The sequence below is a fragment of the Aspergillus fischeri genome, genomic scaffold (assembly GCF_000149645.3).
Source record: "Aspergillus fischeri NRRL 181 1099437636264 genomic scaffold, whole genome shotgun sequence".
Lineage (NCBI taxonomy): Eukaryota > Fungi > Ascomycota > Eurotiomycetes > Eurotiales > Aspergillaceae > Aspergillus > Aspergillus fischeri.
This window is the reverse complement of record NW_001509762.1, coordinates 3,947,249-3,970,609: the sequence shown is the minus strand read 5'-3', so window position 1 is coordinate 3,970,609 and position 23,361 is coordinate 3,947,249. Positions and strand designations below refer to the sequence as shown.

Below are 23,361 nucleotides of genomic sequence, written 5' to 3'. Positions count from 1 at the left end.
AATGGGGAGCCCGCATAGGATGTTTGAATGTGGCTGCAATGCAATGTTGAGGGTGGCGGAGGTATTTGGTTGGTTGTACAGTTTAACGTCTACAGTGGAGCAGGCGACCAAAGAGAGCGAAAGAATGGATCGTGAACAATTGATTCGATTCGAGCAATTGGTGATCAATTGGAGGTATCAGAAGGCAGGATAAATGAGAGACGGAAGTTGGATACGAAGGATGCTGGAAGCGTGCTTAGTTCATTAAGGAGCGATAGAGTCCAAGTCGAAGAAGGGGAAAAGGAAGGAAAAAAGTCAAAGTAATATTGTCCTGCGTTCAGACGATTTTATTGTTTTATTATCCTTTACTCGGTACTTTTCTAGGTTATTATCGATTTGTTAATTAAGAATGGGGCGAAGGGGAAAAAAAATAAAATAAAATAAAAAATAAAGAAAAATAAAGGATCTGGATCCGATCGTCCATGATACTTCCTGTTTTACACTTTTCTCTTTTCGTTTTCATTTCGTCTTGTTCTTCCCTTCTCTTCTTAAGTGTTCCAGTGCGTACGGTACCGAGCTTAGATACAGACTACAGAGGACTTTACTCGGTGCTAGTCTGCCTTGGTGTGCAGGTGTGCTTGATAGTACAGTCAAAGAATTTCTAGGCCCCATTAGCGACACTGGCGAGTGTTTGATTGGTAGGGGATCGACAAAGACATCAAATTACGATGCCGAAGTTGAAGAACACCTCCACTGATGGGCGCAAATTAGTTGTGAACATTCCTTTTTGATGCTATACTCCGTACAGCCTGATTTACCTACTATTGAACAGTCTTATTCCCGTGGTTACATGCCCCTGGTACGACGTCCATCATATTCAATTTCGACCACAGGAACACGAGATATAAACTGTTAAGAAACCATGGGTGACCTTCTGATACTGTACGGTACCTCATACTAGCGCGGAGCGTCCCTTGCAGGCCCCGCAACTCAATAGTCCAATAGGATGATGCAATAACAGCGGGTATGAGGGGTGTTTCATCTACTATACAGACTGAAATGTTTTGATACACAATTAATGTATGGAAATATGAATCTGTAATATTCATCTTGTCCTTCATGACAGACTTGGAGAGATTTCTGTGCCGGTACCTGCTTATCTTGGTACCAGTCATGATGCTTAATGATTCAATAATCAGGTTCGCCGCAGCTCATAAAATGTAGATTTGTTCAACGAGATCGCCAAATCTGGTTCTTTCCACGGGATGTGGCCGATGTGGGCCGATCTGGGGCTGAGGACGAAGGCTGAGCTGGAGCCTCAATGAAGAATAATTGGAAATGGAAGGCTGCATGAGGATGCATCAGTCCTGTGTACTCAGCCTCAGCTTGGATTCATCAATAGAGCAGCCGCCAGTCTATCTACTTGATGTCTCCAAGTCCAAAACCATGATTCTAAGGGATATACGCACGGTAGCAGCGCTCATGTGAACATCCATGTATTTGATTTCTTGACGAGATTCAGGTACACTTGCAATAGGGACGAGATACTCCATAATGATCTCACAATTAGAGCTCAGGTTGTGGCTCTGCTCCGGATACTGGAGGTTCGAAGGATTCGAACACTGACTTTGTTAGTGCTGGCCTGCTTGGACACTTTCTAGATTCCCGGTTTTGCGTCCTCGGCGTGTCCATCTCAATTGATAACATCAGGTAGACGTCATCACTTGAGTACTAATATTGACCTTGAGATATAAGAGTTATTATTCAGGAAAGACTAGTAAAAAATTGTACGCAAACCCGGATAATACCGTGTACAAAGCCAACTGAGTGCATCAAATGTGACAAACTCCAAATGCGAAAAGCATATGTTCTCCGTGGAGCCAAAGACTTGAAGCAGAGTTTTAAACATCAGACGATATTCTCCGAGTCGCTGGGTTTGGACGTACAGTAAAACCTCGTTATAACGAGCCTCGCTATAACGAGAACCTCGATATAACGAGATTTTTTCCTTGCTTCAATTAATTCTCCATATAAATAACGAGATCCCTCGCTACAGCGAGTCTCGTTAACTTTGCCTTATCTCCCATACAAAATCTCGTTATATCAAGGGGTTCTTATTAGCTAATATGCCTCAGAGGAAGCCTATCTCAACGTCCCAGAAGGCTGCTTTGCGAGCCCAAAAACGCCTCCATCCAAACGCAACACAGAAAGACCTTCGCAAATGGTTTCAGGAGACCTACGATCATACTCTTTCATCTGGTCTCATCTCTGATATCTTATCCCGCAAATACGACTATCTTGATGCCGATTCCCTCCCTACCCGCGATGCAAAGCGCCAACGCCGTGAGAACTGGCCAGAGCTAGAGAACGCCTTATTTGAGTGGATAATACGTGTGGAGGAACAAATACCTATCTCTGCAGAGATTATTCGACAAAAGGCTCAGTCTTTTTGGGAGAAGATCTACCCAGGGCAAGAGATGCCAACTTTCAGTAATGGATGGCTTCATAACTTCCAGACAAGGAGGTCAGTAAGATGGTATCGACATCATGGAGAGGAGGGAAGTGTTCCAGCTCAGGCAGATCAAGAGATGCTTGAGATTAAACAAGTCTTAAGTGCGTATAGCCTTAAGGACCAGTTTAACTGTGATGAGACTGGCCTCTTCTGGAAGCGGTCTCCTGCACGGAGTCTTTCAACACGTCAACTTCCAGGTCGAAAGAAAGATAAAGCACGGATAACGGCCCTCTTTTGTTGCAATGCGGATGGCTCTGAGAAGCTATTACCATGGTTTATTGGTACAGCGAAGAATCCACGAGCTTTCCAAGCTGCTGGTGTTAATATACGGAATCTGAATCTTATCTGGCGGAGTAACCAGAAAGCCTGGATTACAACATCAATATTTACAGACTTTCTTCGTTGGTTTGATAAGCAGATGAGTGGACGGAATGTTGTCCTTCTTATGGATAACTTCTCTGCTCATCAAGCTGCTGTAACAGAGATTCAATCTAGTGGTTATCCACTACAGAATACTCTTATTATATGGCTTCCTGCGAACTCTACCAGCCGATACCAGCCTCTTGATCAAGGGATTATCCACTGTTGGAAGTCATACTGGAAACGATACTGGATTCGCTTCATCCTTCAAGAGTTTGAGCTTAATCGTGATCCAATTGCGTCAATGAACATTCTACGAGCGGTTCGATGGGGAATCCAGAGCTGGGAATTTGATCTTTCTGGGCAGGTAATCCAGAATTGCTTTCAAAAGGCACTAGATTCTCAACCATCATATCGAGAGCCTGTCGATCCAGCAGTTCTGGATGATATACAGAATGCTTTCTCTCTTCTTAAGCTCTCTACGCCTATCCAGGACCTAATGGATATTGATACCTTTCTGAACCCTGCAGAGGAAGCTGTCCAGGATACTCCTGAAGATATTGAGAGCCAGATTCTAGCTCAGTATGGGCCAGAGCTTGATGATGATTCTGAGGAGGAGCTTGAAATTCTACCACAAATATCACTTGATCAGGCATTGGAAGCACTAAGAACACTTCGTTTATATGAGGAGCAGCAGGCAGAGGGCATTCCTAGCCTTATATATGAGCTAGATAAGCATGAGCGTATCCTTTGGGGTCGAAAGCTGAGCCTACAGACTCAGCGAGATATTCGAAGCTATTTTACAGGCTAAATTATATATATCCTTGATATAACGAGAACCTCGTTATAACGAGAAATTTGGAATGTCTGGAATATCTCGTTATAACGAGGTTTTACTGTATCACACTTAATGTCATGTGTGGTCTTGCATAGGCCCACAGGTCATCCCGGCCATAGCACGCTCAAATAATGGGAGTACCCAGATTTTAGGCGAGATGACTTAAACGAGGTCCATCTCACCATCCGAGCTTTGACGATCGTGGTTTCTCAGCTCGAGCATCTCTCTACCGAGTGAACCGTCCTACGACGATCAATGAACCACTCGCCCGATGATGGAACGAAATGAACCCGTTGATTGCAACGCTGAACAGGAACAGCAAGGAAAGATCGAGTATCCCTGCCACCATATAGATACCTAGGAAGGACTACCTAGGCGCTAGGTAACGCCACGGATTGACTCCAACTGGAAAATCCTTCATTATTGGTGTACTGGCAGGCTGACAGCCGTTGGCGAGGTAAATTACCGGCTCTTAGTATCAAGCCTCGCGAAGTCCTGGATGGATAGATTCGTAGGAAACTTCTAAGCTTGAATCGAAGGAGTTGGAAGACCTCCTTTGGTGCCCAATGGCAATTATTGAGTCCTCGGCGGGCCTGCGGCTGTGGGATATTAATATTGTTACAGGCAAGCTTAGTGTGGTTTTGAGTCGTGTTGGTACGTACCTAATACAAGACAGGACAGTAATTGAGTTTGACCAACGCTCGGGTGCCCCTGACTAGTACTAGAAAGGATAAGTGGTAATTCAGATTGACGGTCCAAATACCTTAGATCCAAAATACAGTACCTTTACCTCCATCTCCAGCGAGATCTGTCTCTTGTGTACTCCTTTGGTATGTGGTAAAGTAGTCTTCACCCTGATGAATCAAGTAGAGAGAAGATAGACTTGATTAAGAAAGCCCTGTGGAATGTAGAGTCATTCATTGTGCTAAATACAGTACCAGCCAGGAATGCTGAGGTTCTTTCCGTACAGAGTAGTCAAACACAGATTCGGATCAGACATCCTCATAATCTCCCAGGCCTGGGCCTTTCGGGTCTTTGGGTCCTTCATTAAACAGTTCCCTCGCCGAATCATCATTGGTCGCCTTCCTCAAGGTCATTGTCCAGACTCCACCGCGATATTATTAAAGTGTCTAGCCTGGAACTCACCATCTCACTATCTACGGAAAATCTACCCCATGTCTCACAGTTAAGATGCAGGAATACATTGTTGAATAATGTGAATCAAGCAAAGCCATCGTCTAGTCAACGACCAAGCTTTAGACATGACACAAGCGATTCAATATCGAGTCTCTCAGTTTCAACCCATTTTAGAGGCGTAGTTTCATCGTAGTATCATACTGTTACCGAGAAATCACTAACCACAGTCTGGGTGTATATACTTCTCATTGACTCCATCCAGTCCCTACGTCACCAGTGCACTTAAAGTAAGACATTTAATCCGGTTTAATTAGGATCTGTCGCCTTGTCAGCTGAAGCGAAAACTGGGGATGTTTGCTCCTTCGAATCTCCAATAAAGGGTTTCTGAGACTTTCACGTACTTGCCATACTCAGAGGGTAGCTATACTTATATCCATTCTCCAAATAAACAGATCCCTTACTGGATAATAAATTTGCCAATCTAGTGGACAATGCTAATACTCTGTTGTTATGGATTGTCAATGGTGACGGATTGCCTGCTGCTACCCCAGATATATAACTCCGTATCTAAGGGTGAACGGGAAGTCCACACGGAGAATCTGTACACTAACGAGAGGCGAAACGCCGTTTCTTTGACGAGCTCTGATGCTAAGTGATCATATATGAGCTATCCACCTTGTTGTGACGAATTCCAGGGGTATATCAATCTGCAATGCAACAAAGGCCCCCAGCTCAAAACAATCGACCAGTGCCAAGTCCATGACGCAATGAGACACCACCACAATCATCAATCCACATAGCATTAACTTCTCTATACCATCAGCTCCGAATAATAATACTCTAGTTTACAAACCCGTTGAGAAGTAAATATCAATAAACCCACCGATACCCCTTACACAATGCAAGTCCTCCTCCTCGGCGGCCACGGCAAGGTAGCCCAGAAACTAACCCCGCTCCTGCTCGCCCGCGCCTGGAACGTCACCAGCGTTATCCGCAACCCCGAGCACGAGAACGCGATCCTCGCCCTGGGCAAAGGCGCAAGAGGCAAACTCTCCGTTCTCCTATCCAGCCTGGAGGACGTAAAAAGCGACGATGACGCGAAGAAGATCGTCGACGCCGTGTCCCCGGATTATGTAGTTTGGTCGGCCGGTATGTAATCCACCCGATTGCCATGTCCGGCACGCAGCAGTTGATTGACTGGCCACAGGAGCCGGAGGCAAAGGCGGCCCCGAGCGAACCTTCGCTATCGACGAACGAGCCGCAAAGCACTTCCTTGCTGCGTCGTTCGCCTCGCCCCGCGTCACCAAGTTCCTGCTGGTCTCGTGGCTGGGTAGTCGACGGGTCCATCCCAGCTGGATGTCAGATGAGGATTGGGCAAGTATTCAAAATGTGTTTAATAATGTTCTTCCTGTGTATGCCAAGGCCAAGCTCGAGGCGGACGAGTACATGACTGCGTTGGCGGCGCGGCGCAAGCAGTCCGGCGGGCCGAAGTTGCAGGCGATCTGTCTGCGGCCGGGGACGCTGACTGACGAGCCTGCGACGGGACGGGTGGCGCTGGGGAAGACGAGGGGCGTGGGGAATGTGACGAGGGAGGATGTTGCCAGGGTGGCGGATCAACTGCTGGCGAGGGCGGATACGGAGGGTTGGTATGATTTGTTGAATGGGGAGGAGCCGATAGAGGAGGCTGTTGAACGAGTAGCGCGGGAAAAAGTGGACGCGGTTGATGGAGAGGATGTTGATGGCATGGTGAAGCGCTTCTTCCCGTGATCATGCATCTTACAGGATTGGCGCTATAATGAAGGAACTACGATTGTCAGTGACAGGTATCCTCATGTTCTTCAATGTTCGTTATATACAAATTCTATTACAGCTTAGCTTTGGGAGCAGAGGCCCCTAAAGCCTTGCTGGCATCCTCCTTGGCCTGTTTCTTGAGAAGCCGTCGCAGAATTTTCCCACTCGGACTCTTGGGGATCTCGTCCACGAATCTCACACCCCCACGCAACCGCTTGTGGTATGCAACCTTGGCATCCAGCCACTGGACGATCCTCGTGGCCTCCTCCTCGGCAGTGATGTTCGAGTTCTTGCTCTTTGCGCTTCGCACAATGTAAGCAAGTGGCACTTCCGTTCCGTGTGCTTCGCTCTCCACACCAAGGACAGCGACATCATCGACCGCCTCGTTGTCCACCAGAATTCCTTCCAGCTCCGCCGGAGCAACCTGGAAGCCCTTGTACTTGATGAGCTCCTTGACACGATCGGTGATATAGAAGTTGTTATCCTTGTCTTGGTAGCCCACGTCTCCTGTCTGGAACCATCCGTCCTTGGAAAGGCACTTGGCCGTCGCCTCCGGGTTGTTGTGGTAGCCCAGGAAAACGTTGGGTCCGCGCAAGTACAGCTCGCCCACCTCGCCCACAGGCACTTCGCGAGGTTCCGACCCGTCTTCAGGCATGGTCATATACTTTGCTTCCATGTTGGGGAGCAACTTGCCCACGGAACCAATGCTTGTGCGCCACTCTCCCCATGGCTGGGTATGGGTAGTTGGACTCGTCTCGCTGAGACCGTATCCCTGCTTGATACCAGTCTTGATCCGTGCATAAACCGTCTCGACAAGTTCCTGCGTGAGTGGTGCGGCACCAGAGTTCATCATACGGAGACTGGACAGATCGTACTTGTCGACAATGGGGTGCTTGCCGAGCAACAGTACGACCGGGGGCACCACGTAGCTGAACGTGATACGGTAATTCTGCACATGGGCACACCACTTCTCGATGTCGAACTTTGGCATGACATACAGTTCGTAACCTTGGTAGATGGTCTGGTGGACCAGGCAGGTCAACCCTGAAGTCTTTGTCAGTAAAATGGGTTATAAAGATGTCACGCAGCCGCAGGACTGACCGTAGATGTGGTAAAAGGGAAGGAAGGCCAAAATTCGATCTCCCTTTCCATCTGCGCCACCGTTCCAACTCAGCTGCTTATCCTCTCCTGCCGCAAGTTGGAGGGAATTAGCGACGATGTTTCGGTGACTCAGCATGACTCCCTTAGGCACACCAGTAGTCCCCGACGAATAGACCAGGAATGCCAGATCCGTTGCAGGATTGATTTTAGTCTTGCGGTATCTGGTCGCCCCCGAAATGTTCCTGATCGAACTGAAATGCTTAAATTTGGCTTGCGGGTCCCGCTCATCGCCGATGAGGATGATTCGGTCTTCCGTGATGCCTGCCTGCTTTGCAGCTGCCGTGGCGACCGGTAGCAGCGCCATCTGAGTGATGAGAGCCTTCGCGCCAGAGTTCTTCAACTGAAACGCCAGCTCCTCCACGGTGTATGCAGGATTTGCTGGAGATACCACACCCCCAGCCCAATGAGTTCCCCACATCACAGCCGGTGTATCAATGCAGTTGGGAGTGAAGAGGGCAAGGACATCCCCCTTCTTCCAGTCCAGGACGGCCTTCAGGCCTTTGCCAAATGCGAGCGCCGTCTCTTTAACATCTTTGTAGGTATATTGTCGCTTTGTGTCGGCGTCTATGTAGATGACTGTTTACAGTTAGTTTTCAAGTCGGGGCCTGGAAAGAACAAGGGATACACAAACGTTTGTCATCCGGAAAAGGCCTGTCCTTCCTCTCAAAGAGAAAGGTCCAGAGGTCGACATTGGGAATTTTTATCGAAGGATACGGTGAGGAGACGGGCATTGTCACTAGAAGATGCGGGGTAGAGTAGGCAGAGATGAGGAGAACCAGATGACTCAAAATGTCAAAAGGACGAGTGTGAGCGTGACCGTGGAGTGCAACTGGACAATCGTAGTCTTTAACAGGAGATAAAGAAGAGACAAGGTACACCAGATGACTGTCTCTCTGAATGGCGATGGACAATAACCTTGGAACTACTAATCAACATCCGGACACTGCCTCGGTATCCTGGCCGTTAAGGCGCCGATACCCGAGATGCGGGCACTCCACGTCGGCCATCAGCGGCGATCAAGGCCAATTACTGATACACCTGAGTAACCCGCGTATACTGTGTTTGAGTCTCCCAAAACAGTAGATAGAATTGATCGCCTTGGTAATGGATTCTACTATATATCAAAATTAACAATACAGAGAATACCACTTCTACCGGATCTCTCGGTATCTGCGTCGGTACATAGGCTTTTTGGCTTTTGCGGCTTTACCGCATTGGGATTCTGGGGGATTCTGTTGCGTTTTGTGGGGAACTTGTGATGACTAAGAAAGTAACAATCATTGGACTGGAACTAGATTTGTTGTGTGCTAAGTGAAAGGATAGCCCTGCTCTGACTTCCTGATTCTTGACTATCCATCACTATCAGGATCCCTACAAAAGAGGAGTACCTACATGCTCAGCAACTGACAGAAGCAGAATGTACTGTTTGAAATACCCATCGATTTCTGCCCCTATCTAGTCCGACCCTTCCCAAGCAGAGAACCTCAGAGTCTCTTCTTCGAATGGACAGTGCAGTCAGACCATCATACTTCATCATCGAATCCTCCTGTCGCTGCGTCGTCCTGCTTGAGAACCATGAAGCAGTATTCCCACTGACAGTGTGTGACAGGGCATATTGATGTTCCCGCCATCGCTTGGCGGGCCAATCACAGTGCAGAGATTCCACAAACAGATGAGCATATAAATCACTTTAATCTCTCACCAAGTGCCTTCGGGCATTTGGTCAATTTGAAACGATACAGAGAAGATTAGCATGGCCCCTGCACTAAGGATGACACGCTCAATCAAAGAGAAGCTACCAGTTTTTTTTCATTCTTACAGACCTCATTTGGAGGTGTTGAGTTTCTGTACCTTCTACATGTGTGCGAAAGGTCGACGGTTCGAGAACGGGCTGAGTGTCTTTTTTTGGCTTCTTTTTCCCTCCTTGTTTTCGGGCTTGACCTTCGAACTCTGGCAAACTGTACGGAGTATGTCAAAAAATTACATGTCTCATCGTAACATCGCTCTCTAGCTATGCATATATATTACTGAAACATAGCAATGTAGTTCTAATACATGATCTTGAAATTGTAAAAGAGAAAAGAAAAATATGCACCCATCTACATCAGGCTCGTCCGCCCACCGATCTCCCGACCTGCTTCGCCATTCGGCATTTCGCCATTACGTCCCTCCACAAATTCACGGTAGATTGCTTGCAACCGCCTGCGTTCATTTTCGCTGAGTGAGCAGCGTGTGGTGGAAAGGGATCGTTCCATGTGTTCCCATCGGACCACGATCTCCTCGCGCGGCGCTTCTTCAGTAGTAGCCCCATTTGTAGTCGGTGCGGCACTAGTCGCACCCTGTTCGATCTGTCGTTGACGACGCCGAGCGTTCTTGATGGCTTCGATTTTGGCAGCAACGACGGCTGGTGGCGGTAGAGAGACGGCACCAGCTCTTTGCTCCGACGTCGAGTACAGAAACTGGATGAATGACTTGCTGCTGGTGCTCGATGTAGGCTTGGAACTGCTCTTCGATGTTGATTTGTCGGTTGTACCCGAATGGTCGCCAAGTGCATCGTGGACAGCTTCTAGGTGGGCATTATACACGACGGCTTGCAGATCAGCTCCGGAGAAGCCATCGGTTCTTGCAGCTATTTCGTCCATACGAGCAACAACCTCGGCGTCCATCACGAGCTTTGTACTCACAGCTCGAATGATGTCGAGCCGGTCCGAATGACTTGGCATGTCGCAGAGCAGAGACTTGTCCAGTCGTCCGGGCCGGAGCAACGCAGGGTCAATCAGGTCAGGCCGAGACGTGGCAGCGAGAACATACACGCCTGAAAGACCTTCCGCACCATCCATCTGTGTGAGAAGCTGGTTGACGACACGATCTGTGACGCCGGTGGAGTCGTGGCCACGCTTGGGAGCAATACTATCGAATTCGTCAAAGAAGAGAATGCACGGTCGAGCGGCCTGGGCTCGTTCAAACAGATCACGCACACTCTTTTCGCTCGCACCGATATACTTGTTCAGGATTTCGGGACCCTTGACGCTAATGAAGTTCAGGCCACATTCGCCTGCTATCGCACTTGCCAGAAGGGTCTTCCCGCATCCCGGAAAGCCGTACAGGAGCAAGCCGGAACGCAAACGCAGAGGACATTGCGCGAAGATAGGCGCATACTTGGTCGGGTACTGCAAGGTCTCCAGCAGCATCTTCCGGGTTTCGTGCAGACCACCAATAGCTGAGAATGTTGTGGTAGAGGATGTGAGCGTGACATTGCGCAGAGACGCCGGCGTGAACCCTTTAATGGCGTTCTCAAAGTCCTCAGCACCAAGAGTGACTGCTTTGGATGCGGCCTGAGGGTCTTGAACGGACCGTATCAGAGCCTCATTCCGCGCCCGAGCGACAAGCAAGACAAGATCGCCGGGCATGTATCCATCTGTCTTCCCAGCCAGATCGAGAAAATCGATGTCTCGTGCGAGAACAAAGCCATCTGCACCAGCGGAGCTCGGACGGCTTCCAGGATTCGAAGGATCTAACCAGGAGTCGTGAGTGGACGCGCTCGCCGTTCGCGCATGTCCATTGGTAAGGCTCGTGGAGGCTCGATCATGGCTCGTCAGCTTCTCAAGCACTTTGCGCCGTCCTTCCTTGTCAGGCGCTCTCAGGTGGATGATCTCTCGGACCACATGGCCCCCGATGATGACGTTGTTCAACGACTCTTTCGATTGAGCGGTCGCTAACAGCACCACAGAAGAGTTCATTGAGCAGTATTCTCGCACCATCGAACAGATTACCTCGCTGTTTTGACGGCTGCGGCCATTGTCTCCTCCTACCTGCAGCTCAGTTTCCACAGGGCATAGCTTGTCAAGATCGTCCAGAATCACAACGGATTGGCCGCCAAGACGAGCACACCAAGAAGCAGACATGAACAGGCGATTGAGGGTCTCCTTGATATTCGAGATTCGAGTTTCATCAGTGACAAGTTTACGGCAAGAGAAATATTTCACGTTGAACAAGTGGTCTTTTCGCAGACGATGTGCCAGCAAATGCGTTAGTGCTGTCTTTCCTGACCCGAGACCGCCCGTCACCAAGACAGAAGATGATTTGGTCAAGTTGTCAAGGGACTGAGAAATAACCTGGTCGATACCAACCATCTCGGGAATACTGCTGGGAAGCGGCTCCTCGGTGGGTAAGGACAATTGGCCTTGTTCAGCAGGCCTGGGAATCTCAGCTTGCACCTCCAGCGATAGCTTCGCTTCGGACCCCAAAACCCAGCCGAGCATCTGTTTGGGGCCATCAGGACTGCTCTTCAGGGGAGGATCGAATCGGACAATAGCGCCATCGAACGCGGACACTGTTGGATTTTCGAACCTTGGTAAAATCATCCCGTCGGTTAAAGGGCCAGACAACAGTCCTTTATCCGTCCCGGTGCTACCATAAATCACTTTGATACGCTCAAGCAGCGCATCTTTGGCTGCTGCGGTGTCTGCGCCAAATTTGAGTCCGTCCTTTTTCTTAGTAGAATCAGACATGAAAGGGTAGATCTTAAGCGTCCTGACAATAGACAGTTGCAACTGCGGAGGAGCTGCTTCAACGCGAATAATGCCCCCAACCATACCTTCAGCGCCCAGCGCAGAGCATAGCATAGTAGACATGGCGATATGCTGACTGTCTGGCGAGTCTACCCAGGGCGCTAACCTAGCCACCAGTTTTGTCGCCGGCGCCCCTGCTTCGCTTGCCTTCTGCTCAGCTTGGTTCATTTGTTGTTGAGGATCCGGCGGCGCCTTTAATCCCGCAGGTTGGACGACAGTAATGCAGACCCAGCTGGCCCCACGAAGCTCACTTGTTGCAAGCATGTCGGGGTCGACCCACACGCGGAAACCCTCATTGGTATCATCCTCGAATTCTCCATCGAAGTACGGCTCAACCAAGCGGCGATCCACCCCTCGAAAAAAGAGAGCGCCTCTACTTGTCGAGTCACGGCCGCTCTTGGGTCGCACCGTGCTTCCACTGCTTCTCCCACCAACACTTTTCCTGCTGCTGCCGTTCACGCTTCGGCTATCGCCCCTTGGACCTCTTGAGGCAGATTTAGGGCGTACCTTTGGCGCAACAATAACTTCTGCGTCGGGTGCTATTTTCGCAAATGGTGATGTATTCGATGGTGCAGGAGTAAGCGAGGTGACGACGATGTTAGCGGTGGATGTCGGGGAAAGGTGCAGCGCAAGGGGATGCATGTGCTCTGACTGTGCCGAGCTGTACGTAGGATTAGGGAGAGCGCGAATTTGTGACAGGAGATTGAGCTCCAGGAAATTTGCATGAAGCTCAATAACTAATGGCAACGTGTTGTCAGCGGACGCGATCATTCAGTCTCACATGGAGGATAGCGCATACTCTCCCAATCTTCCGGAGTTAATGGCTCGATATTGATGGTGTGAGCAACTGGCGGATCAAGGTGAATATATATCCCAACCTGGACGCGCGTGAGAAACCCGTGGTAACTAGAATCTCCAAGAGGGGCTCACCTTCTGCCCTTCTGAGAGGCCCAGAACTCTTCCGTACGTGGTATCTACCTCAACAGTAGATACGTCCAGCTCCCTCGTAGATCCACTACTAATTCCTTCCCGACCAACGACGGGTGCAAGCTTTCGCTTGCTCGGCATTCCCGTCCACCCTAGGTAACATGATCGCTGCGCCTGGTTGCTGTTTGCCCTCCCCGAAGCGGGACGATATTGTAGCTCAACTATAACATTTTGTGCAGCCTAGCAACTATATTAGATGCTTGTAAAGTCAAAATCAGGGGTTTCACGTGAAGGCGACGTACCGTGTTGGCGTTGACCAGCAGTGAGACAAGTGACGGAGGCAAGTTCACTAGACAGTTCTTCAAAGGAACGAGTGCGATCTCCGCTGTGCTCGAGGGTTTTCTGGGCGCCATCTCCCGGCGCTGTTACTCAGAACCCTGCTGTTCAAAGGGGTCAGGAAAGAAGTTTCACGTTGTCTGGAGGAAGAGAAGCATCGACAACCGACAGATAGCATCCCCCGGACTTCATTGACTCCGCAAATCAAATGCCCGCCAGCGCCGTTCGCCGAGTCGGCCCGCCTGATGTATTTCGGACCGAGACATTTTCCGTTCCGCCCCACGTGCTGTCTAGACTAATCCAATATGAGCCAAGTGTAAGTTGAGGAATGGAAACGCGTCTCTTCCGCGTCGCGACGTGTTTTGCGCCAAAAAGTTGCGGGCACCAAAGATCCACTAATGAAGTACACTAAGGTACCAGCCAACCCTCACTTGAGTCCTTGATTTCTTCTTGCTCTGATCGGTGGAAATCTGATCCTGTCGCCAACTGCACTACTTTGCCAGGTCAAGTCCAATTGAATTGGCTTGCTCCATTGCCTCACCATGGCTCTCGTTCAGTACCCACCGCCAGTCGACTATGCGGCGCAATTGAATGCCTTCAAAGACTTTTTACAGCATTTCAAAACATTCGAATCGGCTTCCGAAGCTGCTGCAACCGAGGCGATTGAAGATCTTCACATCGACGGAGATGCTACCAGCGATGAATATGACTTCATGGACGATGTGGAAAATGAGAACGGGCAACAAGGGACAAGAGCACGCCGCGGGCGTCGAGAACCGAAGCTCAAGTACATGCAGATCCTGCAGGACATAGCAGATCGGGAACGGTCAAACGTTCTGATTGAATTGGATGACTTGGCTACAGTAAGACTCCAGGATATCTAGATTGTGAGGCAGTACCTAATCCTGTGTACTAGTTCGAAAAATCCCTACCGGAGGACACAGATTTGAAGCTCGTTGAGTCCATACAACGGAATACCAAGCGTTACATCGATGTTCTCTCTGATGCAGTCGATGCTGTTATGCCGAAAGAAACGAAGGAAATCACGTATGTTGAGTGGTCTGTTCCTTGAAGCTTCCATCTAACAGCCTACAGCTTCAAGGACGATGTTCTCGATGTCATCATGTCGCAACGTGAAAAGCGAAACGAGGCTATGGCGATGGCTGCGGAGGCCGATATGGATGCGGCTGCGGCTCTCTCGATGTTTCCTCCTGAGTTGACTCGTCGATACACCCTCAATTTCAAGCCTCTTACTCCATCTGGGTCAAGCAGCGACCGGGACTCCAAGGCTCTCGCAGTCCGTAATGTGCGAGCAGAACACCTGGGTAGTCTGATCACGGTTCGCGGTATTACAACTCGTGTCTCGGACGTCAAACCATCAGTCCAGATCAACGCTTATACTTGCGATCGGTGTGGATGCGAAGTGTTTCAGCCAGTTACCACAAAACAATTTCTGCCTATGACTGAGTGCTTGTCTGAAGAGTGCAAGCAGAACAACTCGAAGGGACAATTGTTTCTTTCCACTCGTGCTTCGAAATTTGTTCCCTTCCAGGAGGTCAAGATCCAAGAAATGGCAGATCAGGTTCCTGTTGGTCACATTCCACGAACACTAACCATTCACTGCCACGGGAGTCTGACACGACAACTCAACCCTGGAGATGTTGTTGACGTTGCGGGCATCTTCCTTCCCACACCTTACACAGGGTTCAGGGCCATCCGTGCCGGTCTCTTGACCGACACATACTTGGAAGCTCAGCATATCACACATCACAAGAAGTCGTACAATGATCTGACGATGGACAGTCGAACGCTCCGGAAGATTGAACAGTATCAAAAGTCTGGAAATATGTACGAGTACCTGTCTCGTTCCATCGCTCCCGAGATTTACGGCCATCTTGACGTGAAGAAAGCCTTGCTTCTTCTGCTTATTGGAGGTGTGACAAAGGAAATGGGCGACGGCATGCACATCCGTGGTGACATCAATATCTGCCTGATGGGTGATCCTGGTGTTGCCAAATCGCAATTGCTGAAATATATCACCAAGGTTGCTCCACGAGGCGTGTACACTACTGGACGAGGTAGCAGCGGAGTTGGTCTTACCGCTGCTGTTATGAGAGATCCTGTAACGGATGAGATGGTGCTGGAGGGAGGAGCCCTGGTTTTGGCGGACAATGGCATTTGCTGTATCGATGAATTCGACAAGATGGATGATGCTGATCGGACTGCTATCCATGAAGTGATGGAGCAACAGACCATTTCCATTTCCAAGGCCGGTATCACAACAACCCTGAACGCTCGTACCTCCATCCTGGCTGCAGCCAACCCTCTCTATGGACGGTACAACCCACGAATCTCTCCAGTGGAGAACATCAACCTTCCCGCCGCATTGCTCTCGCGTTTCGACGTCATGTTCCTCATCCTAGACACTCCACAGCGTGAAGCCGATGAGGAATTGGCCAACCACGTCGCGTACGTCCACATGCACAACAAACACCCCGAGATCGACGATGCCGGAGTTTTGTTCACACCAAATGAAGTCCGTCAGTACATCGCTAAGGCGCGCACATATCGGCCTGTCGTGCCCTCGTCAGTTTCCGATTACATGGTCGGAGCTTACGTGAGAATGAGGAAGCAACAAAAGAGCGACGAAGCCAGCAAGAAGCAATTCTCTCATGTGACTCCCCGTACTTTGCTTGGTGTCGTTCGTCTCTCGCAAGCTCTTGCCCGCCTTCGCTTCAGCGAAGAGGTCATTAGGGAGGATGTCGATGAGGCTTTGCGCCTTATCGAGGTCAGCAAAGCATCCCTGGCCAATGACGGTCAGTCCGGCGTGGACCAGAGCCCCAGCAGCAAGATCTACAATCTCATCCGCGGTATGCGTGAGAGCGGTGCTGCCGCTGTCGGGGACGGTGAAGAGGGTGAACTTAGCATGAGAAGGATTAGGGAACGCGTTCTTGCCAAGGGCTTCACAGAAGATCAGCTCACAATGGCGATCGACGAATACGAAGAGCTTAATGTACGTGTTGTCAGCTTGAATAGTCCTCGGTGGCTCTTACTAATATCTTTGCTCCTTTGCAGGTTTGGCAAGTCGTTAACAACGGAACTCGCCTCATTTTCTTGGATCTCGGCGGTGATGAGGCAATGGACATCTAATGGGCCAGCGAAGGATTGCAGTTTAGACTGGCAGAAAATAATCACTGAAATCTGCTGCAACTCCTTGGTTTAATATCGATCACGGTTCGGCCGTTTTGGTAGGGGTTGGTTATGTTCCTCGTATGAGCAAGAGCATGGGATTACGCACGTTCGAAGGTAGATTTTCGGAGACTGGTGTTATGGCGCATACTACAATATTTTAGCCTCCTGGGATAAGAACAATGCATCATTACTTCTGATTCACTATTGTTAAGCCAAATGACAAGATTTATAGTCCAAGGATTAGACTAGCAGTATTCACATTGGCAAGGGAATGATATATACGAGTCTTGCACGACATTAGGTACAAAACAAGCAGATTCACGAAGGAATGTCGCCGTAGAACACTCATTCCAGCAAATAACCCAGTCTCAGCACAAGAAGCACCCTCACGACAGTCCCCATCAGATAGCACACTTGTCTTGGATAGGAACCTCAGCGCACAGGTCCGGGCTTGCGCCGTAGGGGTTGTCACAGAGGGTGTTGCACTCGGTGCTTTCGGGGGTGAAGACCAGGAACTGGTAGTTGGGGACATTCAGACGGAACTGTTTGCTGACGTCGTGGTTATCCTTCGAGGCCTTGTAGCCGGCGCGGCAGGCGCAATGGAAGCGAGTGCCTGTGTTGATGCAGGAGGTGGTAAGGTCGCAGTGGTTCTGGCCGGAGAGCGGGTTGCAGGTTCCGCACTTGGGGGGAATGCTGGAGGAGAAGACGAGGGAGGCGGAGGCGAGGAGGAGGGAGGTGAGGATGGAGAGGTTCTTCATCTTGGTGGTTGTTGCCGTGGGTGGTTTGAAAAGTAGCTCAGAAGGTGTTGAGGGATGTTTGGTAGGGTTGGAAGTGTGCTTTGATGCTTGCTTTTTGGGAAAGATATCTTGATGCTTGAGAAGAGATGGGGTGTAGATCGAGTATCCTCACCCTCTTTATATACCTTTGCATCGTTCGGTAAGAGATCGAGTCTCCCACACCTGGACACATACATGGACACAAACATGCAACTGCAAGTAAGGCCATCGATAGCCGTGAGACACTGCGCAAGTGATCCAGACGGCATCTTCTCTCCGACATCCACGTCATAAGATGGTGAAGGTACAAAAGGCAACAAAAAGAGGCTCTGAGACATGTCTCTCAATCGCACAGCGGACAGGTTTAGGTGACAGCCGTCGTAGCTTGGATGTCCTCCCAGCTGAAGGTGACTGGACGTGTGTCAAGTCATGGCATCTTCGGATTGGTAGTAGCAATACGAGATCTGGAACATTGAGGTGAGTGGCCGATATTCCCCCGCAAATGCATCTGACGTACCGAGTCCAGCCCGGCAAATGAGACGCAGAGATACCCGTCAGAAACAGTCATCGAGTCCAAGGGAGCCTCATCCGAGATGGCCTGGTCAGAGTGTGTTGTCATCTGTGATTGGAAGTGTTCGGGCCATATTTAGCAGCAGAACCGTCTTGTAGTCAGTGTAGAATTGGGTAGAACACATGACCAGGTGAATAGAAGAAATCTCTTGTTAGACTTCGAGCGACACTTGGTGAGATGCTGTGGAAGGTATCTTAGAATAGCAGAGAAAGATGTGCAGGCTTTCAGGCTGTCAACGATACTGGAACTTGACGAATGGAAATCAACTATAGGCGAGGTCAACAGAAGAAACTCAAGACACATCATATGTCAGATCCAAAAGTTGCATCGAATAAGCGCATGAAGTGGAACTCTTCAATTGAAATCTACAGTGTTGGCTATTTTCAGGAAGGAGAGTAGATTTATGTATCACGCTCAGTTCATTATTGGTTCAACCACTGAAATATGCCTTCCTTCGTGGCAAAAGCTCGGTCATTTGATCCCCCAACGGATCTTATCATTGCGAAGAAGAAAACTCGGGCCAGTTATCGGTTTCATGACTGACAGACTCGCAGGCTGGATATGCGCAAGCCCCAGACGGCGAACAGCCTACAGATGGGTCCTGGAAGCCTCCGGTTCCCCAATCAATTCCAAGAAGCTTTCATGAACTTCGTCGGTAAGATCGCTAGCCTGCAGGCTCCTACCCTTGGCATTGAAGGCCCGCCGAGAACATTCTCGAGTGATGCCACTGCCTGCCCATGCAACCAGTAGTAGGGTTGTCGCCGGGGACATTCTCTTGTTCTCTGACTCAAGCTCAGCTAACACATCCTGCTTAGACTGCGCTTCTTTCGGGTTCTCCTGCTCGCCGGAGTCCCATAATTTGTCATGGTAAGCAGCTCTCCAAGCCAGCAGTGTACCAAGAGATCCTGTGAGTGTATCTCCTTGGCCCCCACTGCGCTTCAAGCCTCCTTTCAAGTCCGAGATCAGGGTCGTCACACCGTTTGAAATCACATCATGCGGTCCTTTCTGGATAATTGTCACACCGCCCAAGGCCTGTGAAAGTTGCTCGCAAGCCTGCGATTCTTTGCTGGTCTTGTCGCCTTCATCAGTCTGGGCTGCAAGCTGTGCCTGACTGGGAACTTCAATGCCCAACGCCTTAGCCAATCGACTGAATTCGTTGACATTGGGTGTCAAGATACAGTCCTTGTAGCCTTTGACCAGGTTGGGATCCTCCGTCACAAGAAGGAGACCGTCAGCGTCTAGAACAAAGGGTATCGAGCGGGACCGCGCCTCTTTCATAACTTCGGTGACCACTTTGAGAGTCACTCCATCACGACCTAGCCCTGGACCGATTACTAACGCATGCAGCCGAGATAGCATGGAAACAATAGGGCTGGCAAGTGCGGGAGCATCAATGCTACCGGGGTTGCTAACCGAGTCGGTGCTCGGAAGCAATGGATGTACCATCAGATTCGGGGAGTAGGACTTGATAACCTGGCAAGCTACGTCAGTCCGGACATTTAAGATTTATTAGGACTTCGGTGGTTACAAACCGTAGCTGCAGATTTCTCACAGATCACATGGCTCTATACTTGGTTAGAAGTCATCATACTGGAGCCGCCGCAAAGACTCGTTCAACTAACCATGTCACATCCTGCATCATAGTTAGTCAACCAATACCAAGTGGTCGGCTATGCTACTTTGATGACATACCTAATCGAGCTGATGCCATTGAAGAGAAGTATGGAGCCCCTGTGTAGCTTTATGATTATGAATATTTGCTCTCAAACAGTTGTACAGGGAGCCATTCGGCATACTCTAAAGAACCTCCGATGACAGCCACGCGTCCATGTTGACCTTCTCTCGTCAGTCATTGCTCTTCTAGGGGAAATCATTCTGTAACTTCTCAACCGAATTGAGCTTACCCTTGTGGAACTTCTCCAGCAACGGAGGCACAATCTTGCGCACTTTTTTGAAAAGGACCTTCGAGGAGGTCGATACATGTACCGGTTCCATATTCGAGTCTGTTACGAAATCCCAAGGAATGACCAATAGATGAATCAAGGACAATGAACTTCTCTTTCAGATGAGAAGGAGCTCTATCTAAGTGATACTTTAATACGGAGGCAAGCTGGAATGGGGCCGGTGATGTCACCGCCTAGCAAGTGGGGCAACCAGCAGCTCCAAATACCCAGTACAAACAGTTGATAAATCGGTTTCATTCGGCCATGGACCACAGTAAATGTCATGTTTTATCTATCTAGCAGGGAACAGAAAAAGGGAGGATAAATATGTAAGAATGACGCCCGCTCTCTGCAAGTAAACCGCATAAACCAGGTAAAATGGAACCAGCTAGTAAGAAAAAGACGAGTAACCCACCCTCTATTGACACCCTGACGCTCGCTCGCTGATGCCAAGTAGAAACACAAATATATTGAACGCCATGAAGAAATCAAAAGTGACAGAAGAGAAGACTAGGCCAGCAGTGAGGGAGTAGTGAATATGCACAAAGGGAACAATATGGTTCGTATGTATAATGTAGCCACGGGGTATTCCTCGCTGATGCTCCGTATGCATATGATTAGGAAATTTGCTCTTCAAAAAATAATGGATCGCCGAATGAATGAAGGCAACGGCTGAGCTCAATATCGACTCTTAGCAGCCAATGCTGCGAGTTTCTTCCGTCGTTCTAGCTTTTCCTGCTTGGCTGCAAGCTCAGCGCGCAATTCCTCCTCGTCCTCTTTCCTTGCAGCTGCTAATGCAGCAGCTTCTTCCTCCTCTACATCATCGTAGCCAGCTTCCATGTCGGATGATGCGGAGTAGTAGTCATCGTAATCGTCTCCTTCGTCTTCTTCATCTGTTGCCAGATACTCATTCATTCTAGCGCGCTTACTAGCCCGAGACTGTGCTTTCGGTTCTTGTGAGCTGCGTCGACTTGGCAAGCCGGCTGTTCCCCGGTACTCCAGCTGTGTTGGGGTCTGCGACGGTCTTGCTGTACCCTTGTAGGTTAATTCCTCGTGTTCCCGTTTTTTGGTAAGTTTCCCATCACCAGGTTTGATTCCGGTTGCTCCGCCAGAGACAGTGCCGGGCTTCTTGGCCAGCCGTGGATCTTTCTCTTTTGTCTGTGCCTCCATTGCTCGTCTTTTGCGTTCCGCTTTGCTGAGCTTCTCCTTGGCTACCGGTTGATGTTTGAACATGCCCACTTGAGTTGGGGCTTTCGTCTGTAGTTCCTTCGCTTTCATCATGAGATCAGCATACGATCCTTTCGGAGGGGGCTTCGAGGGGATCTGAGGCGGTTTCTGAGTAGCGGTTGCAGTATTTCCGTTCGTAGACTTGACGGAAGACGAAGCGGCGACCGAGCGAGACTTTGAAGTAATAGAAGCATTAACGGGTTTGTTTGCCGTTGGCTTGGTCGATGCTTCAGACTCAGGCTTCTGGGGTCGACGCAACTGATCCTCTGCTTTCCTTTTCACCCCTGCAGCAACATTCCCTTGCCCGGTAGCATTGATACCATGTCCATTAGTAGGCTTGTATGCTTGAGATCTGACATTTGAAGACGACACGGGTGGCGCAGGCGTCTGAACTGGAGGAGGAGCGATGGGAGCTGGTCTACCCGTCTCAATAGACGAGAGAACGGAGTCAAGAAACTGTCAAAGTGTTACACATGTCAGATACTACAACGTGGAGGAAGACTGACACTCATGGTGACCGCTGAGGTACACGAAAGAGCTTCAGCAGCTGAGTCACTGGATAACGAGATAGGAGCACTGATAAGGGTAGGTTCACCGTCGGTGGTTAGTTTGACGGGTTAACTTCATGACTTCATGAGTTGCGAGATTGAGAAAAAGGAGAGGGCTCAAGGAATGAATGTGCGTTGTTTACCCCTCTGTTGCCGATGCAAAACCTAGCACATAGTGATGGTGTCTGAACGAGACAGCAAAGGAGGAGTCGTAACGTTGCTGCCAGACGCCATCCTGTTCTTCTAGAAGCAGCTAGTCACGTGGACGTCTCAGTCACTTGGAAGTTAAATCGGAGACATATGCGCCACAGACACTCGCTTAGCTTAGACGGTTCTGATTGAACTAGCCACACCCACCAGCCGCACCGCACTTTTCTCGATATTTTGATGGTTCAATTCTCTAATTCTTACTTTCTCTAACCACTTCGCTAAATCTCCCAGCGAACTCGACGTCTCAGTCTCCGCCCAACTTGCGGTTAAATCGATTGATTCTCGTGTTCGATATATCTCAATAACATCAGTACGTGCTCTTGGCCTGGTAGATATCCTATCGGCATTACCATTGTCGCATCTCGAACTGTTCTCTAACAGGGCCTTCGCAGATTCAAAATGAAGCACCTCGCCGCTTACCTCCTCCTCGCCCTTGCTGGCAACACCTCCCCGTCCGCTGAGGATGTCAAGGCCGTCCTCTCTTCCGTTGGCATTGACGCCGATGAGGAGCGCCTGAACAAGCTCATTGCTGAGCTCGAGGGCAAGGACCTCCAGGAGGTTAGTACATACAGCTCAAAGATTTACAGACTGAGAATTTTGGACTGGCGCTGACATCGAATTCTACAACAGCTCATCGCCGAGGGTTCCACCAAGCTCGCTTCCGTTCCCTCCGGTGGTGCTGCCGCCGCTGCTCCTGCCGCTGGCGGTGCCGCTGCCGGTGGTGCTGCTGCTCCTGCCGCTGAGGAGAAGAAGGAGGAGGAGAAGGAGGAGTCCGACGAGGACATGGGCTTCGGTCTCTTCGACTAAGCGCGTTCATATATACAAACGCAGCAAAAATCATGAGATTTGGTGGGGGAGCAGAAATCTGGCAGTTATTTTCAGTATGGGGAGTAAACTCGCCCATTGGTGCCGATCAGTCTGTGTGCCTTCAGGCTTTTCGGATGCAGTTACGAGCATGCATATAAGAGCTGGAAAGAGCTTTTAGGCCAATACAGATTTTGTGACCCTCCACTAATTCACGTTCATGTTCGACGTAGACTTGTGCATGTAAGCTCAAGATATCGAAGAGTATAAGTATGAGTAAGTGTTGCGGGAGAAAATAGTTGAATGCGAATCGCAATATCCTATTGTCAAAAAGAGCCACCTCGCAACAAAATTCTCGGATATCAGCTTGTTAATCATACATCTCGAGTCAAATAAGCAAGTCTGAACATTATTCATGTAACGATCTGGATGCCTGAAAAATCAGGACGAAAGCGGAGACTAACTGGGATCCCAACCA

The 23,361-nt window shown here is 49.5% G+C and overlaps 8 protein-coding genes across 8 annotated transcripts, besides 4 other annotated features; 3 read left to right on the top strand and 5 right to left on the bottom strand.

Moving 5' to 3' along the window:
* Positions 1–1,931: 1,931 nt before the first annotated feature.
* Positions 1,932–1,980: a microsatellite.
* Positions 1,981–2,288: 308 nt separating this feature from the next.
* Positions 2,289–3,245: a mobile genetic element.
* A 2,480-nt stretch (positions 3,246–5,725) lies between these two features.
* NFIA_085580 (uncharacterized protein) lies at positions 5,726–6,593 on the top strand (the record flags this gene model as incomplete). The annotated part of the gene is made up of 2 exons (XM_001260500.1): positions 5,726–5,975; positions 6,034–6,593. 2 exons carry the CDS (start codon positions 5,726–5,728, stop codon positions 6,591–6,593), a joined length of 810 nt encoding a protein of 269 aa, XP_001260501.1.
* Positions 6,594–6,690: 97 nt separating this feature from the next.
* NFIA_085570 (acyl--CoA ligase) lies at positions 6,691–8,509 on the bottom strand (the record flags this gene model as incomplete). Its single annotated transcript, XM_001260499.1, has 3 exons — positions 6,691–7,661; positions 7,719–8,354; positions 8,410–8,509. The coding sequence occupies 3 exons, from the start codon at positions 8,507–8,509 to the stop codon at positions 6,691–6,693; spliced, it is 1,707 nt and encodes a 568-aa protein (XP_001260500.1).
* A 1,368-nt stretch (positions 8,510–9,877) lies between these two features.
* On the bottom strand, positions 9,878–13,689 carry pex1 (AAA family ATPase peroxin 1; the record flags this gene model as incomplete). Its single annotated transcript, XM_001260498.1, has 4 exons — positions 9,878–13,086; positions 13,149–13,227; positions 13,280–13,516; positions 13,579–13,689. The coding sequence occupies 4 exons, from the start codon at positions 13,687–13,689 to the stop codon at positions 9,878–9,880; spliced, it is 3,636 nt and encodes a 1,211-aa protein (XP_001260499.1).
* Positions 13,690–14,154: 465 nt separating this feature from the next.
* On the top strand, positions 14,155–16,762 carry NFIA_085550 (DNA replication licensing factor MCM7; the record flags this gene model as incomplete). Its single annotated transcript, XM_001260497.1, has 4 exons — positions 14,155–14,475; positions 14,529–14,659; positions 14,708–16,625; positions 16,688–16,762. 4 exons carry the CDS (start codon positions 14,155–14,157, stop codon positions 16,760–16,762), a joined length of 2,445 nt encoding a protein of 814 aa, XP_001260498.1.
* Positions 16,763–17,205: 443 nt separating this feature from the next.
* Positions 17,206–18,199, bottom strand: NFIA_085540 (putative adhesin; the record flags this gene model as incomplete). The annotated part of the gene is made up of 2 exons (XM_001260496.1): positions 17,206–17,652; positions 18,098–18,199. 2 exons carry the CDS (start codon positions 18,197–18,199, stop codon positions 17,206–17,208), a joined length of 549 nt encoding a protein of 182 aa, XP_001260497.1.
* A 540-nt stretch (positions 18,200–18,739) lies between these two features.
* NFIA_085530 (ATP-dependent (S)-NAD(P)H-hydrate dehydratase) lies at positions 18,740–20,146 on the bottom strand (the record flags this gene model as incomplete). The annotated part of the gene is made up of 5 exons (XM_001260495.1): positions 18,740–19,624; positions 19,684–19,714; positions 19,831–19,890; positions 19,948–19,987; positions 20,056–20,146. 5 exons carry the CDS (start codon positions 20,144–20,146, stop codon positions 18,740–18,742), a joined length of 1,107 nt encoding a protein of 368 aa, XP_001260496.1.
* A 626-nt stretch (positions 20,147–20,772) lies between these two features.
* Positions 20,773–21,833, bottom strand: NFIA_085520 (uncharacterized protein; the record flags this gene model as incomplete). Its single annotated transcript, XM_001260494.1, has 2 exons — positions 20,773–21,777; positions 21,828–21,833. The coding sequence occupies 2 exons, from the start codon at positions 21,831–21,833 to the stop codon at positions 20,773–20,775; spliced, it is 1,011 nt and encodes a 336-aa protein (XP_001260495.1).
* A 645-nt stretch (positions 21,834–22,478) lies between these two features.
* aspf8 (ribosomal protein P2) lies at positions 22,479–22,886 on the top strand (the record flags this gene model as incomplete). Its single annotated transcript, XM_001260493.1, has 2 exons — positions 22,479–22,637; positions 22,710–22,886. The coding sequence occupies 2 exons, from the start codon at positions 22,479–22,481 to the stop codon at positions 22,884–22,886; spliced, it is 336 nt and encodes a 111-aa protein (XP_001260494.1).
* Positions 22,757–22,821: a microsatellite.
* Positions 22,821–22,850: a microsatellite.
* Positions 22,887–23,361: the final 475 nt, after the last annotated feature.